Source organism: Melanaphis sacchari, unplaced genomic scaffold (genome assembly GCF_002803265.2).
Source record: "Melanaphis sacchari strain LSU unplaced genomic scaffold, SCAv2.0 Contig8_pilon_pilon, whole genome shotgun sequence".
Classification (NCBI taxonomy): Eukaryota; Metazoa; Arthropoda; class Insecta; order Hemiptera; family Aphididae; genus Melanaphis; species Melanaphis sacchari.
The window spans coordinates 1,058,365-1,075,522 of NW_020271635.1; the positions used below are offsets into that span (position 1 = coordinate 1,058,365).

The 17,158-nt window shown below is 26.9% G+C and overlaps 1 protein-coding gene and 1 long non-coding RNA gene across 3 annotated transcripts; both read left to right on the top strand.

Moving 5' to 3' along the window:
- The first annotated feature begins 1,642 nt into the window (after positions 1–1,642).
- Positions 1,643–14,235, top strand: LOC112602768 (telomerase-binding protein EST1A-like). Of its 2 annotated transcripts, none has more exons than XM_025351082.1 (23): positions 1,643–1,872; positions 4,139–5,244; positions 5,306–5,433; positions 5,502–5,711; positions 5,774–6,160; positions 6,410–6,529; positions 6,614–6,806; positions 6,872–7,086; positions 7,146–7,335; positions 7,392–7,616; positions 7,752–7,813; positions 8,468–8,613; positions 8,701–8,888; positions 8,949–9,022; positions 9,829–9,935; positions 10,003–10,109; positions 10,176–10,331; positions 10,409–10,603; positions 10,689–10,854; positions 11,192–11,376; positions 11,438–11,528; positions 11,591–11,811; positions 14,124–14,235. In XM_025351082.1, the coding sequence occupies exons 1-22, from the start codon at positions 1,662–1,664 to the stop codon at positions 11,725–11,727; spliced, it is 4,599 nt and encodes a 1,532-aa protein (XP_025206867.1). In that variant the 5' UTR covers positions 1,643–1,661; the 3' UTR covers positions 11,728–11,811; positions 14,124–14,235. The 2 variants fall into 2 exon arrangements, with proteins under 2 accessions (XP_025206867.1, XP_025206868.1); XM_025351083.1 differs by having other exon boundaries at positions 1,662–1,872; positions 11,192–11,367.
- A 1-nt stretch (position 14,236) lies between these two features.
- LOC112602769 lies at positions 14,237–16,266 on the top strand. Its single transcript, XR_003115127.1, has 2 exons — positions 14,237–14,541; positions 15,323–16,266. It is a non-coding gene; the product is annotated as an uncharacterized LOC112602769 (long non-coding RNA).
- The last annotated feature ends 892 nt before the right edge of the window (positions 16,267–17,158 follow it).

The window sequence follows — 17,158 nt, forward strand, 5'->3', positions numbered from 1 at the left end:
ATTTTGTATCTGTATCTATATAATATTATATTTAGTTTTTTTGTTCTTTTAATTAAAATATCGTTTATTAAAATTTACAATCTATACTATTTGTACAATAAGTAAATTTGAGGGAGGGATGACAGTGATGGAACGGTGAAAAGGGGAACTCACAGTAGAGCTGCCTATACATGAAACTTAAATTTTATGTTTAATAATAATTATTAATAAAGAAAAATAAATATTTAGTTAAATCAGTTCCAGGTTAGCGTAATGCTATTACATAATTACATCACACACTTATCATGGTGCGTTCAGACATTTTGCATTACCCAGTGGTGTATTTAGGAATGGGGAGGCTTCAGTGAATCGTTTCCCACGGGTCAGTCTCCTAATCCCAAGAACTTAAGTGTCGCACTGTGGTATTTGAAGGTTAGTAAGCACAAACAAAATTATTCAATTATCAAATGTTTAATACTAGAAAATCCGTTTTCAAAAATATTTATGATCGCTTAGTGTAGCACTATCATATGCTGCATAAAACCGTGGACACTCCGCTCTACCGCACTCAGACTTAAAAACTGTATAATAATACGAAACGAGTAATTGGAATCGATTTGGAAAATTAAGGTTATTCGTTTTCAAATTACACACACACACACACACACAAAACAAAATCGATATTGTTAAAACTTTTTGTAAAAATTTCACGTTTTGTTTTGTTATTCCCAAATCCCGATAATGAAAAAAAGTGCTGGGAATTTTAAATTTTAATCTCTTTTAAGAATAAACTAAATCCATAACCACTCTCTATATAAGTTGAAAATTTAAGCATTTAATCGATTATCTACTAATCGTGTAGGTATACAAACAAAACAAAACGTACATCATTGTAAAATCAATACATTTATCGCTACGCTTAAAATCTAAAATCTCGAAAAATATAACAAAAGATAAATCTGAGAAATCATTTTTGAATTTAAGTACATTTGTAGATACTTACATCAATAATTGATTTTAAGTTTAATTTTTAATTTTTGGAAATCGACAGAATCTATTGAAATTAAAAACAAAGTTATCGTAAAGTTACATATTTTCTTCAATACTATTTTGATGTAGGTAATTGGATATTTTTGAACAAAAATGACGAATTTTTAGTAACATTTTGTTTCTTATATTTTATTATTTAAAATATCTTTATTAATCGTTGAAACTTGAAACATTTCACTTTTACCAAGATTAAAATTTTCCATGTTAAAAAGCTTGAAAATGTAATAGCCAATAAGTATAAGGTATAAAGTGTAAGCGAGTATTTAAAAATATTAGAACGTATTTTTTTCATAAGCGTTTGAAGTTAAAATTTTTATCAAGTTCATAAAAATCTAAATATTTATAAATTACTTTGTTTGGTATTTTTTTAATAATATTTAAATGTTCATATTATATTTTGCTATAATTCATATAATTTTCATAGTAATGCCACTATATAAAAATGGTTAAATATTAATAAAGAAAAAAGGAATCGTTAAAATAAGGCGGAAGCGTGGCGGCTAGTGCTGTCGTTTAGGCAGTCGTGTATTCCCCCGGCCCGGTCGCACTGCGCCCGTTACGCTTTTCCACGATTTGTGATAACGGCACTCGTTGCAGTGTTTTTGATAAGACATGTCCATTTGTTTTTGTTTATGCGCAAACAACGTCTAACGAGTAAAAAAAAAAATAATACGATCTGCATTAAATTCGTCCGGTTGCCGACAATAATATTATTATTAGTTTGTCTTTTACGTATTTTCCTCGATTATTTTTTCGACGACTCACCGTACGGAAGTAATGAAGTTGTGTTTATAGTCTCGACCATGGCCAATCTTGAAGAAGATCTATCGCGTATGTCCATAGGTGAGTGTGATGAAATTGGTACCGCACTTAATCGTTCGAAAAATCGACATATCGTGGCCGGCGTGGAGGCCATATGCGTTTTAAGCTTTTGTGTAAACTATCATATATCACCAATACCGTTTAATAGGTGGTGACTGTTCTTATCCACTGTTGACATAATGTCCTCACCCTTTGAAGGCCGCGTGAAGTTGTTTTTTTTTCGGAAATATTATTGTTATTGTATGATTATTATTATTATTATTTTATTAATTCGGTAACAATTTAATAACGTTTTCAACTATCGCACCGTGATTGAATTTTAGTTTTTTTTTTTTAAATTTTAAAATGATTACAGTATAATTTTACATAATGGCATTTTATGTTGTTTTGATTTGTCCATGTTTTTTTCTGTGTGAATTACTGACTAGTTGAACTTTATAATTGTTCAGGCATTACAGTTTTAATGAGTCATATTTATTTTTGTAACCTAGGTGCTTGAGATCTCTAAATTTAACAAAATAAAGTAGTTAAGATTATATAATATATTACTAATAAGATTTTTAAGATTTCTGATAGTTTATTTTTGTATTATGAATAGTGAATGTTTTTTGGTTACTTAATTAATGTTTGTAAATTATTATTTTTATTTTTTAATAAATATTTATTTTATTGTTACAATTTTTAACTAATACATGTACTAAGTAAACAAGATTAATTTTGCATCTTGTTGTGTAATAGCCTGTCAATAAAATGATAATTAATCATTATTAGGCAAATTTTAGAAAAAATAGCTATAATCAGTAATTATTTAAATTTTTCTAATTAATTCATTACAATAATAAATATTAGGTATTAGTTGAAGTATAATTAAAAAAATGTCTATATTAATATTCATGAATGAATTTAATTAACATCTCTTATCATTTATCAGTAATTTCCTTTTGTCTATTAGATAATATATTTAATTATTTTTAAACTTAATAATTTATATAAAAATTATTGTTTTTATCATTTGCTTAAAAATAAGAAATTTGTTATCTTCTGAATTTTTTAAAAAGATGCATAATACAAATATCAGATGATAAATATACCTACTCTATTTTGTCATAATAAAATAATTAAATATTTACATAACAATATGCCTAATTGTTTGCTGGATTGTAAATAGTGTTTCAATATATTATTTAAATTGAATAAGATGTAAAAAAAAAAAAAATCCTTGGGAAAGTCACTCTTCAGTATAATAAGTTTTTGTGATGAGAATGTGTTAAATTTCAATTTAATGATAACTAAGTCGTTACTAACAAAAATGATTCTTAGCAGTGTCAACAATGCCAGACTGATATCTTCTTAGGGATATTTTATAATTTGTATACATTATTATAGTATTTAAATAAAAGTTAAATACATAATGGCAAAATATTATTTCTTGTTATGATTAATATTTTTTAATTAAAAAAAAAAAAATAACAAAAATACTAATTTTTTATTTAAATATCAAATTTTATAAAAATATATTCCAAAATATTTTGAAAATTATATCATGTCTTGTAAAATCTAATATTAGGAGAAAATTTTAGTTTTACTGTTATACTCCTTTGAATTAAAAAAAAAAAATGTTGTCAACTATAACAATTATCCATCAGAAATCAACTTCATAATTAAAGATTAAAATAATTGTCTATCATTTAAAACAGTAAAACATGGTAGTTAAAATTATAAAAAAAACAGATTACATATTGTAAAACAAATATTTCAAATTCTAAAAATAGTATAAAAAAAAAATTCATTTTGAACAATTAACATTTTATTTTTTTTAAATTTATGTATCTATTAATAAACAACAATTAAATGTTGTTAATTAGTAAATAATTTAAGCATATGTATTTTTTTAGCTTATATTTACTAAATATTGAATATTTTTAATTCAATTTTTTGTGGTCTTTAAAAATTTTTTAATAATTTAAAACATAATTTTCATTTATCAAAAACTAAATTTTTGTATAAAATAATAGGAATTACACTAGAAAGTGTTCCAATTATTCATAATATTTAGTAGAGTTTTCTTTTTTGATCTGTTTTACTATTTATTTATTTTTTTTGTATTTATAAACTTAACATCACACTGAAATAACATGTGAATTATACCCTCTAACTCGGTAACTTGGGACCCACTATATAAACTTCTTTGACCCTTTTTTGGAAGAAAATCTGAAGTTGGGAACTGCTAATTTGTGTGTTAAATTACCTATATTTTAATTTTTCTTAAATGATTTTATTAATATAGGTGATGATTCGAGCAATAAATTTGGAAGGAAAGATAAGTTCCCAAGGGAAGTGGAAATCTACAGGCCTGGGAGTGGACCATTAAGAAGAAGTGGTAATTCTCGTCAAGATGCTGAAGATGATGATAAACGATCTGGTTTTGATCGTGATCTTGAATCATCAAAAAAGAGTGATTTTATCCCTAATAAACATTTTGAAAATCCAAGTAGGAAAAAAGAAAATTTTCCAAGAGGTCAAAAAATGAATGGTGTTGCTGCGGATAATTACAGTACATTCAATTTAAAACGGAAACAGCAGAAGAAAACACAGCTATTCTATGAGCCACCAAATGAATGGAGTAGTGATAAACGATCAGATCGACCAAGAGTAAATTTTGTAAATCCTAACGATTCTAAAGGTGATGATGAGAATTGGCGAGCACATAAAACACCAAATGTAGTGAATGTTCCTAAAACGATTAAAAAAGTTGATGAAAAACCAGCTGTTTCAGAAAAAACCATAACTCCAATCGATATTATACCTACCATGGTTATTAATGCACGTGTTAATACTGTACAAAATAATGCAGATAAAACATCTGGGTTTGGTAACAAGAAACGAGAAGAAAAGAAAGTATCTAGTAAATCAATACCCAGCTCTCTTTTAATGAATTATGAAAAATTGCCTCCAAGATTGCGAAAAAAGTTTTGCGATGATTATCGTATTTCTATGGAAGAAGTAGAAACATTGTTAACGAATGGACTATCATCTCAAGATGAACATCATAAATCAAACAGTTCATATCAATCTAGAAGTCAGACTTTACCTCTAAGAAGTGGCAAGAGTCGATTCAATGAATCACATAGACATGAACAGGGATTTTATAGAACCAATTCTAATCAACCACCACCAAAGACTGAAATGAGAAGACAGCAATCCACAGTTATCAATAGTTCTACAGAATCAAGTAGACGAGGTGTTGATTTTGATTTACCTACCAAAGTTTATAACAGTCATCATGAATTAAAAACTGTTGATCATAATACTAGAGATGACCCTGAAAAAAATTGTTCTGTTAGTATAAAGCAGTCTATTGAAAGTGCAGTTTTACTCCCTAGTGGCACAATTGTAAGTTTTACCACAAACTATAGTTTTTACTTAATAATTTTGTTATGTTCAACATGTATAGAATTGGGCTGAAGAAGTGGAACGAGCTGAAAACATGTCTAAAGTTGCTGAAGATTCAAAGAAGGAAGTTCAGAGATTAGAAAATATTGAAAAAACTTTAAATTCTCCTAGAGATAGAAAACAGAGGAAGTAAGTGATAAATCAAATTTAATGGCTTGTGTGTAATTTTTAATTTAATAACCATACATTTTAATTAGGGGCGTCAGTAAAGATAGAAATTGTATGAATACATTACTTCAACGTGACCAACCATCTAGCAGTACTCATTCTAATTGGCATTCTCAAAGTAATGATAATTCTGAAAGCTTAAATAGTAATGGTGGAAGTTGGAGAAAAGAAAAATCTAAATCAAATAGAAATTGTAGTACTGACCGATCAAGGAATCGTTCACAAAATTGTAGAAACAGGTTAGCTTATTATACATTGTTTTTACTTTATGTATGTACATAACATTTTTTTATGATTATAGAAATAACAGTGAAAAATCAGTGCCACATAAATCTGAGAATGTTGGTGGTATTATAAAACTACCACCTAATGTGAATGTCAATGCTACTAATGTCTCTGATAATAAGTCACTTAGTCTTAATGGTTATTTAAACAAAACTGTTACAACCACAGCCTCACCATCTTCATATCCTGCAAAACAGTTATTTAATCCTAATAACCCTAATAAACCTATAGTGATATCTCCTAAACAACAAAATGCCAGATCAGGTTATCCACCAGCTAATATAGAACCACCTTATGCTAAAGAACATTTTTCAATGAATATTAACACAACAAATGCTCAACAATATTCAGGTGCTCATTATGGTAGTGCACCACCTGCTTGGTATGATCCATACACAGAAAGGTACAGCTATATTGAATAAATATATTAAAACAAATTTATCAACGTTTTTGATATTAAGGGAGGGTTATAAAATATTATATAATACATAAAAAAAAAAATAGTGTAAAATTTGAAAGTTTAAGTAATTTGAAATGGTTTTGAGGAAGAATGATTAAACCCTTAAACACTCTTCCACAAGTACAGTCGTTTAAATAATTTATAACTAAAATCAAGTGTATTAATAATGTGCTTAATAATTTTAAATTTTAGTTACCGTTCCTCAATTTATCCAGTTTTATTATTGGATATAAAAAAAGCTGATTCTATTATAGGAAATTTAGTTTTTGAACCAAATATGCTTCAAAATTGGCCAATAATTAATTCATGCAGGTTTGTATTAAATTTAAACTACGAATAAACATCTGTGCTCATGTTTTTTTTTTATTTTGATAAATATTATTTATATATTTTAAGGGAGTTTTTAAAAGATTCATTAAAAGAGCTTTTAAAATCAGACATGAAATTTTGCCAAAAAGAAAATATCGAAACACACTTTTGGAAAATACTTTACCACAATATTATTGAACATCTAAAAAAACTTATAAATGAAGATCCACCGGAATTAATAAAAGACTATACTGCATTACTAATGAATTTAATAGAAGAAGTATGATTTCTAGAAATGTATTTTATAAAGTTAATAGTTATTAAATACAATTATTAATACTTTAGGGTATGAAGTACATGAATGACCTATTAAAACTGTTGGAAAAACATTATAATTTTAATTTGGATGATTATGTATCTTTGACATGCCTGTCTACAAAAAAACTTGGAAATGTTGGTCTTGCTTTAATTTCTTCTCAAAAATTATACATATCGTTAGGAGATTTGGCAAGGTACAAAGATATTATGAATCATAGTACTAATTATGTTATTGCCAAACAGTAAGTATTGATTGAACTATTGTAAATTGTAACATTTGTTTTACAAGCTTAATTTGCAGATGGTATACTAAAGCCAATCAAATAAACCCTAAAAATGGTCGGCCCTACAACCAGTTAGCGCTACTAGCTGTATATGAAAAACGAAAACTTGATGCTGTTTATTATTACATGAGAAGTTTGATGGCTTCAAATCCCTTTCAGTCAGCAAAAGATAGCTTATTATCTTTGTTTGAAGAATATAGAAGAAAGGTAAGATAATGTTAAATGAGTTTATTTTTACATCAGCTTAAAACTTAATTTTTCAGTATGAAATGACTGATAGAAAACGTCTAGAAGATAGAGAAAGACGTGAACGTGAAAAAGCTAAAGAAAAAGAGAGCTCTATGTCATCTAAAGAAAAATACAGTAAAAGAAGGAAAGAAATATGGATACATCCAGATGGTAGTAAACGTTCTCAAAGAACAACATCATCCACTGAACCAACTCAAGACATTGATGAGGAGGAACTGTCAAAACTGTCTCAGTCAGAGGTAAATATTGCATTATATCTTAAAATTAATTTTTAGTATCTATTATGTTAATAGAATTGTTTAAATATATAATTGTGTTGTCAATATATCATATTCAACTTTGAAAATTGTATTGAATTATTATTTTTATTACAGGTTAATAAAAGATTTATCGTTAGTTTTCTACATGTTCATGGAAAACTGTTTACTAAAGTTGGGTAAGTTCCATTTAATTAATTTATAATTCATAGCATTAATATATTTGAATCATTTTCAACATAATATTTATCATGTATTTGGTACAAAACTACAAAATTGTTAATCATTTTTAACTTAGCATCTCATTTACTTATTAATTTTTAAATACTCGAAATACTTTTTATTCACACTAATTTGGTATTCAATACTAACTTATTAAAGTAATAACTATTTGGTTAATAAAAAATAGACTTAAAATTATCAATATAGTAAAATGTACTAATTACCTTCCATTTATTGAGAGATTATGATTGTGCACAAACCAAAATTAGTCGTTCCATACCACAGCTTAATGTATTATAATTGATTGACGAATTAGGAATGAGAATAGAATGAAACGGGTAAAAGATAAGAGAGCAACCTCTCAGTCTTATGTACAAAATGGTCATATTCTTTCAGAGAGTTGAACTTAGTATTAGAAGATCCTATTCCATCTATAAAAGTGAATTTGATGGATTGACTTTTTCTTTACATACAATATAAAAAATTTATTTTTGCCTTAATGCATACTTAAAACAATAAAATTGTCTGTTACTATTAAGATATATTGTGAAGTTTTGTTATTTTTTTACATGTAAATTATCATTATAAAAGCTATACTATTTTATTTTTAGTATGGAGACTTTTCAAGATACTGCTTTACAAATGTTAAGAGAATTTCGTAAATTATTGTCAAATACACCAATACCAATCATAACAACAAGGTTTTTGCAGTATTTGGCATTGAACATGTTTTCGATTGAATACAGCCGTCCAAAAGGTAAACAAAATCAATTTCATTAAAATAGTGCAATAATATACAAATAATCAAATATTTATGTTTATTTTTTAAATTTGTTTACTATAGAAACACATGTAGAACAAGGATATTGGTCAACAGTTCATGAGTGTGCATTGGCTATGTCACTGCAAATGTTTAGCTTGATTGTTGACAGATGCAATCAACTTCTGAAAGAGATCTTGAATAAAGATGATGGGTCTACAGCTAAACATTTGATTGGTAGTGACATAGACTTTCTATTACCACCCATAAAGGTATTATAAAGATTTGTGAAAATTAAAATTAAGGAAATTACATTTTTTTTTTCTTTCAAGGTTTGGTGTGATTGGCTTTTATGTAATTCTAAAGTATGGAATCCACCTCCATCGTGTTCAGATTATAAACTCTCGTAAGTTTTTTTTTAAATTGGAAATATATATGCTACAATCAATGTAGAGTAGTTGCAAAGTAGAATTAAAAGTTATATTTTTCATTATAAATTTTATTCAGTTAAAAATTAGTATTTTGGCCATATCTGTACAATTTATATTATGAATATTTTTTGAATATAACTAAAATTTTTGCAATCTCATTTCAATATTGTTAATACTATGCTCTGATATAGCTTATTTATCTATTAGCGTCAATTTTAGTTTGGGTAGTTAACATTTTTTGAATAATGTAATATAATAAAATTATGTACAATGCTAAATTTTATTGGTTAATTTGAAAATTCAACATTGGGGAATTGTATAGTCACAAAATCTGTATTGAGTAATGAAACTACCAGAGAAATAAAATATATAAAACAAATATTTTTTTAATAATTATAACAAGAACAACTTTTAAAGAAACAAATTATGTTTTGAAATATTTTGTATGAATACATCCACACATAACATTATAACAATAAAATTAAAATTTTAAAAAATTTACTTATTCTTTTAGTTTTTTGTATGATACAGTTTTAACACAGTTTTTGGTCAAATTATTTAAATTGAGTATTATTTTTTATTATGAAATTCAGAATATAGTCTAGATATTAAATTACACATGGTAGGTCATAGTAAAATCTACTTGATTTGGTATGCATTGTACACATTGACCAAGTGTTGTTGTTGGTCAGTGGTCTACAATGACTACCCTTCTTATTAACTAAAAATTACATTTTGTGTTATTTTTTTTTTTTTTTTGTACTCAAAATATTTTTTTCAGTGGGACTGGAGACTGTTGGTGTCGATTAGCTTCTTTGGTTAACAATTTGGAAAAATTCCAAGAGCACTTTAAATTAGTTTTGAACGAACCTGAGGAAAGTGATCCAAGTAAGAAAAAGAAATATAATTTTTTTGTTTGAATTTATTTAAATTAGGCATGGTTTATTCATTATAGATTTAAAACAACAACTTAAACTACCAGAGGATTCAATGTTTAGTGGGTTTACACCAATAATTGGTTATGAGTTAAAACCTGTTTTTATAACAACTACTTCAGATAGAGTGAGTGTTGCTAAATAATACATATCATTATTTATATATCTATTAATGAATAAATAATGTATTTAGGATCTGTCTGAGCTCACCCATAGAGTAAATTGTATATTGTTCTTTGGCACTGAATTTTTGTGTGGTACTGAACCACCTGTATTTAAACTACATAAAACCGACACTGGAGCAAGTGAATATATTTCAGTTGTTGAAACAGCTAGCCCCAAAGATGATGTAATTATTATTTAGATATGTTTATAAATGTATTTATATCATCCAGTGTTTAATAATGATAATATTTTTTATAATAGAGTGAAGATGAGGAAATGTGTTTTGAAAGTTGGATTGATGAAGAAAATGATTTAAAATCAAAACCATCTGAAGAAAAATCTTTTTCTGAATTACAAGCTAAACCAATCTCAAATGAAATACAGAAGCTTTTATGTAGAAAAGAAGAATTGGAACAAAAACAACGAAACGAAGAACTGAGACAAAAGCGTGTACAAGTATGAAAATTATTGAATTTTACTTATCTCTAAAAATATAAATTTATATTACTAGTTGTTAACTGATAATAAATTTTTTTTTTAGGAAATATTGAAACAAGCATCGTATTGTGTTGAAATTGAAATCAAACCACATTTTGTGGTTCCAGATACCAACTGTTTTATTGACTATTTGCCGCAACTAGAAAAATTAATATATTCTTTATCACACGCACAAGAACATAATTGCACTCTAATGATTCCTACTGTTGGTAAGTTAAATATTTATAATTAAAATTTTTATCATACATATATTACTTTAATCAGTAAAAAACATTGAAAAACCTGACTTGTTCCAAATTATCAAAAAAAATTTAAATGATATATTCTATACTAATAAGAGTTATCTTGATTTCTACAATTTCCACAACTATTTTAGTGGTAGACAAGTTGCAATTTTATTGAAATATGTTACTTTACATTTGAAGTATCTAAAATTGCAACAAAACGTCATAATTTTTTGTTTTTTTTTGTACAAGTCAAGTTTCTTAAAGCTTGATTCAATTGAATTATAAATAAGTTTAAACATTATTTTATTTTTTATATTAGTACTAATTGAATTAGAGGGATTAGCCAAAGGTGGATGGGTCAGAGATTCAGTGTGTGATGCTGCTAAACAAGCATTAAAAATATTAAAAAATATAGATTCAGCTGCAGTTAAATTTGTGACAACCAAAGGGTCAAGTTTTAAATCTACTACATGTTTTGAAGAAGAAAACAATTTTGTATGCTTTGTTGGTCTAGTATAATATTATAATTTTCAAATTCTCGTTTTAATTGTTGTTTATTATTTAGGTGGGAAATAATGATGATAAAATATTGGCAACTTGTTTAAGTCTATGTAAAAACAATTCTCAACAACTTGTAGATAATCCACCAGTAGAAGGTAAATTTGCTAATATATCATAGTACATAAATTGTATTTTATTTATTTTTGACTTTTTGCAGGAGAACCTAAAAAAATATTTAGAGATGTTGTGCTACTGACAGAGGATCGCAATTTAAGAGTTAAAGCTCTCTCATCAGATATGCCTGTAAGGGCAGTAATGGATTTCATAAACTGGTTGAACTTCGTTAGTAGTTGATCCATTCGGTTGCAATGGTAGGAATGCTATATTGTTCCTAATTACAAAGACTTCTAGTGACATTTTTAAATACCACTGTTTATGGTATGTATTTATTAAAGAATATTTTTAGTAATATGATGTAGATTCAGTTAGTAATACTTTAATGACTAAAAGTTATTTAATATTATTTAAGTATCCACCTAAAATGAGTAACTTATTTAGTGTTCATGATAAAATCTTTAGTATTATTTTTATGAATATAACCAACAAATTATTTTAACTTTCAACCACTATCAACATATAATGAGTTTGTGATGTTTAATACTGAAATTGTTGTTCTTAACATTGAAACACGATCCAAGTTGTGACACTTATAGACTAACACAATTTTTTCGTTTTATAATGTTACTGGTTTTGAGAAGTATGGAAAATATATTTTAAAAGATAATTTAATATTATGTCACACATTTTTAAAATTTTGTAAAAAATTTTACAAATTTTAATGATCATTTAATGTGTTTGATATTCTTGTTCTATAATAAAAGAGAAATAGATTTTCACATATATTAAGTGATGAAATTTTATTATTATCAGTCCTAAATCAAACATTTTTAAAGTAGACGTTTTCTGTGTTTATATAATATTATGGCATGTATATTTTTATCTGCTCTATTCAACACTAATACACTCTTAATTACAACTGTCTATATTGGAATCGAGGTTTTCGTTCTTTAAACTAGATCTTATGCTTTTTTAATGATATCATTAAGGCGATTCCTTCGTAAATTTTTTAGCCATCGTTAAAAACTATAGATAATATATACTATAATTAAAGCTTACAAATTATGATTATTATTTTATGCAAATTATCTGAGTTATTTCATATTTTGTGATTTCTGTGATCGTATTTTGTTGACGTTTCCCGTATACACTTCAGTAAAGTTATATGTACCAAAAGTTACTGTAGTTAAATTAGTAAATATAGTAACTAATTCATTAGCCTCTGTTGGTAACTTACTGGTTTGTTACTAGAATTTTATAAATCGAAATCTTTAGAAAAATATTCTGAGCATAAAGTTTAAAAAAGTTATTCGTGTATAATATTGTATGAAAAAAAAAGTGTTTTCAAAAACATAAATTTACAGAAAATTTGACTGATTCTTTACAATAGAAACAACCTATATTATACTAAATTTTAACCCAATATGTACTTTAGTCTCTTCTGACAATAATACAACATAACAAGAATTTTGATTGACATTATATTGTATGTGTACTTATTTTCACATATTCATTGTTATAAACGTTGTAGACGGGGTTATGTATAAAACACATCGATAGACATAATTTTATATATCTTAATAATGTCCGATGCACGTTTATGTACCCTGACATGGCTGAATAATAATATATATTTATTATATCGTTATATGTTTCATTATAATTATATGATAATCTGTTTAATCGTATCAACAATGAAAATTATTGATTTGACATCATCCGAACTCGTAACAATTATTTTAATTTAATTTTCCCGACATTTAAGTTGTTTTGGATGTTTCGTCGGCGCGCATTATAATCGTATCATAAAAATAGTATGCATTGTATATTATATAATATGTAGGTATGCGTTCTATTAAGACAGTTTTTAATATTTATTTTATCGATTTTCAATAATCAGGATATCGCAAATTCTTATATTAATATTATAATATATGATGCAATTGAGGTTTAGGGGTTTTTTTTATATTTCTGTAAACACCGATTCTGGACCAAAACTTGTTTGTTTCCTAGATTGTTAATATTCTGTAATTTATTTATTTTTTTAGGTTATTTAATTGACGCATATTCCCATTTTTAAATTTATTTCTTTTATGATTAAGTTATTACTATACTCTATATATGCATATATTTATATACATCATACAGTGTTACATAAATAGGTCAAGATGTGATTTATATTTATAGAATGTAAAAAATATGGATTGAGGTTCTTTTTTTCATTTGTCGTAAGTAAGTTCTACTTACTAAGTAGTAAGTATTAGTATAAGATAAGTCAATTGCGGACAATGATTAAATTACGTAATCTTAATTCCGAAATGAGTAAAAAAATATCTAACACATCAGTGTCCTTATAAAATCTATTATATTAAACGTCATTGTTTCCGATTAAATACCAAAAAAATATCTATACGCAGTCAACCGATTTGTAACCAGACAGTGATCGACGTCGACGAACTGTAATTAAGCACTATAACAATTATTATTATTATTAACTTTATAATTTATATTTGTATGTATTATAATATAGTAATATTTAATGAAGTGTCGATGTATATTCGATTTTAAATGTCTACAATGCTACATCGTATATATATATTGTAATAACGACGTTTTTGTTTTTCATTTTTCAGGTACCTACTTAACCTTTGTGTCCTTCTATTTCGGCACTTATTTTAAATGTTAACCATTTATAAATACATAAAACAATACACAGTCTGACCAACGCTTTTAATTTTTAATTTTTCGACTTAGCGGTGATCAATCTTATATATTTTTTTTTATATATCACTGTAAATCGTCGTTGTGTACATAATATACAGAATAAAGAGAATTCAAAAGGAGGAGAAGGAGGAGGAGGATGAGGACCTCGCAAAAGGAAACCATTAGAATATCAAAACATATTACTTACGCGAAATTGAATTTGGGATATTGTCAAGAGGATAAAATTATACATATATTATACATCAGATAACACGCCCCGAAATACTGCTGCAGACCAAACGTTTATTTTGGCATTAAATATAACATTCTTTTAATATATTATTAAAGGTGTGTGCTAGTCGTTCGATTTCGTGATCGTCGGCACTAATAGATTTATTTTCCTTTTTGTTTCTATTTTTTTTTTTGTTTTTTTTTTTTTTTTTTTAGCGATTATCATTATTATTTGTATTTTATTGTTATTTGTAGTACCTAACTGTACGCTACTATCTATTATTTAGCTGTCGATAAATTCGTATGCATTCGGTTCACTTTTAATATATTATTATAATATGAATGTATGTATCATACATAGCATCATAATATTTATTATTACTTCCTTCCGTCAATCAACCGTGTATAGATGCTTCCCTCTATACTACGATAACTTGGTCGGGGGTAGAGTATAATATTATTATTATTATTATTATGTGTATATACTGTATAGCGTACTGCGTACATTTATAACTGCATTTTTCGGTATATTTGTTTTGCATTCAGCCCCTTGAGCCTTTTTTCAACTTATCCTTATAATGCACGTGTGTACCGGAACCACGATGTCGTCAAGAGTTGAAAGATTTTTCCGAACCGCGATTGGACGATTCCCTCGTCCGTCGCTACCACCGCTGCTCATTAATTTCGTCAGGTCAGGTATCCAAAAAAAAAAAAAATATCAAAAAACGCCAATTTATTTTTTGACGGTAGAGGTCCAATCTCGATCGTCAGACAACCGTGTACATATATTAATCGATGTATATCTATTATTATCTGTAATAGTGTATATGTGCGTTTATGTATTATATGCCTAATTCATGTGTATAGTGTATACTGATCATCTTTATATTTTATATAGACATATCGCTCATTCTTCGCACCATCGAAATGCGAACAATCGTCGCGTTCTCATGACGTTTGCAATGTCTATCGGTTGCTCGACGATACTGTATAATATTCATGCTGAGAGATGTTGGTCAAATGTCGTCCGAACGGATTTTAGAGATCAACCGACGATATTCGCCATACCATTGTTTATCTACTTTTCTTTTATCGTGTACTATTTCGTCATCGCTGCCACACTCCAATCTCCCCTCCCTCATAATCGCGGGTTAGAAAATACACGTGCATTTTATGAAAGGTAAAAGAAATGAAAATAATGTTTATATCTTATTTTTTAATTTGTTTTTAGACGTCTGACGGTTTTACTATTTTCATTATTAAAATATTATTTTTTTTTTTACTTTCGTCTCCTCGTAAATATTATTATAAATATGTATGGTAATATTACGCGTGTATCATATGTGCCCCTTTTGAAATGTACAATTTTAAACATGATATTTATTTTTTAAGTTTTATCTAGTTATTAATTGCCTAATATTGTTTTCTTATCGAAAATATTCATCTAGTGATATATAGATATAGTTGTAAAAAATAAAACAATGTATTAAATTGAAAAAAGAACTGAATATTGTAATAACAATTCATGTAATGTTACATAATATTATAGTTTATACGACGAGGAGCCCGCCGATTGGTTGAAACCGTACCACACCACAGTAACTATAATTCTAATAAGTGATTCTGCTTACTGATAATATCATTATTATTTTATAAAATATCAAATGAGAGCAATAATGTATGTTGGTTTTTAACATTATATTATTATGTATACTTATAAATACCTATAATACATAATTCATATTATATTAAGTTGTATGATATTGATAGATAAAAACTCTTAAATTATATGTAGTATGTAATATGTATATTATAATACATGTGTATATTTATAAAAACTGATTGCTATGTTAATATTATTTTTTTCACCTTAAACCACTTAATCCCGTCATTCTACACAGTATATTACCTTTATACTTTATATATAGCCATATCAGGTAAAAGCTGTACGAGTTACACCTACGATGACAATAACAGGTTTGGTTTGAAATAAGGCACATGGTGACAATTTTTTTCTTCAAAAAATTAAAATTTTATATTTCGTTCTTCAAAATGATTGGTTTTTCCTCATAAAACTGTTCAATTTCAAAACTTGTTAAATGCTCGACAAACTACGAAGAATTAATATTCCAATTATTGGTACATACAAATATACAATTTGTTATATACTCCTGCAGGCTGCAGTAAGATTTAGCAAAATTGACTGAACTGCGACAGTTTTGATCAGACGCGCGTTGTATGGCGGACTTGAGTCTTGAACGATCGCTCGCACGTTTTGTACTCAAATATTCTATACGTTAACGTCAGATGTTATCTCATTAGACATTTGTAATATTTGTTTATATTATGTATCTAAGTGTTGTAGGCACATGGATACTGATGTCTGATGTGATTTAATAGTGCGCTGCAGAAATATCGTATACCTACCGATGAATCGTTATAGTATTGTCCGTTAATCGCTGTGTTACTGAATAGGTATGTATATTACCTTTACCTACGTAAATTATAATCGTTAATAAATATAACGTCATTACTTGTATAGATTACATGCCAATATGCCATAGGAAGTTGCCGTTTGTTCCCTACAATTAGTAGAGACAAACTTAATCGTTTTGTCATGTTTTAAGCTCTTTAATTTAATATTCTTATTACAAGACGTTTATTTATCTTTTTAAAGCATCATGCTTGAGCATCAATATTATTTATCCGTATACATGTATGTGTTAATAATTAG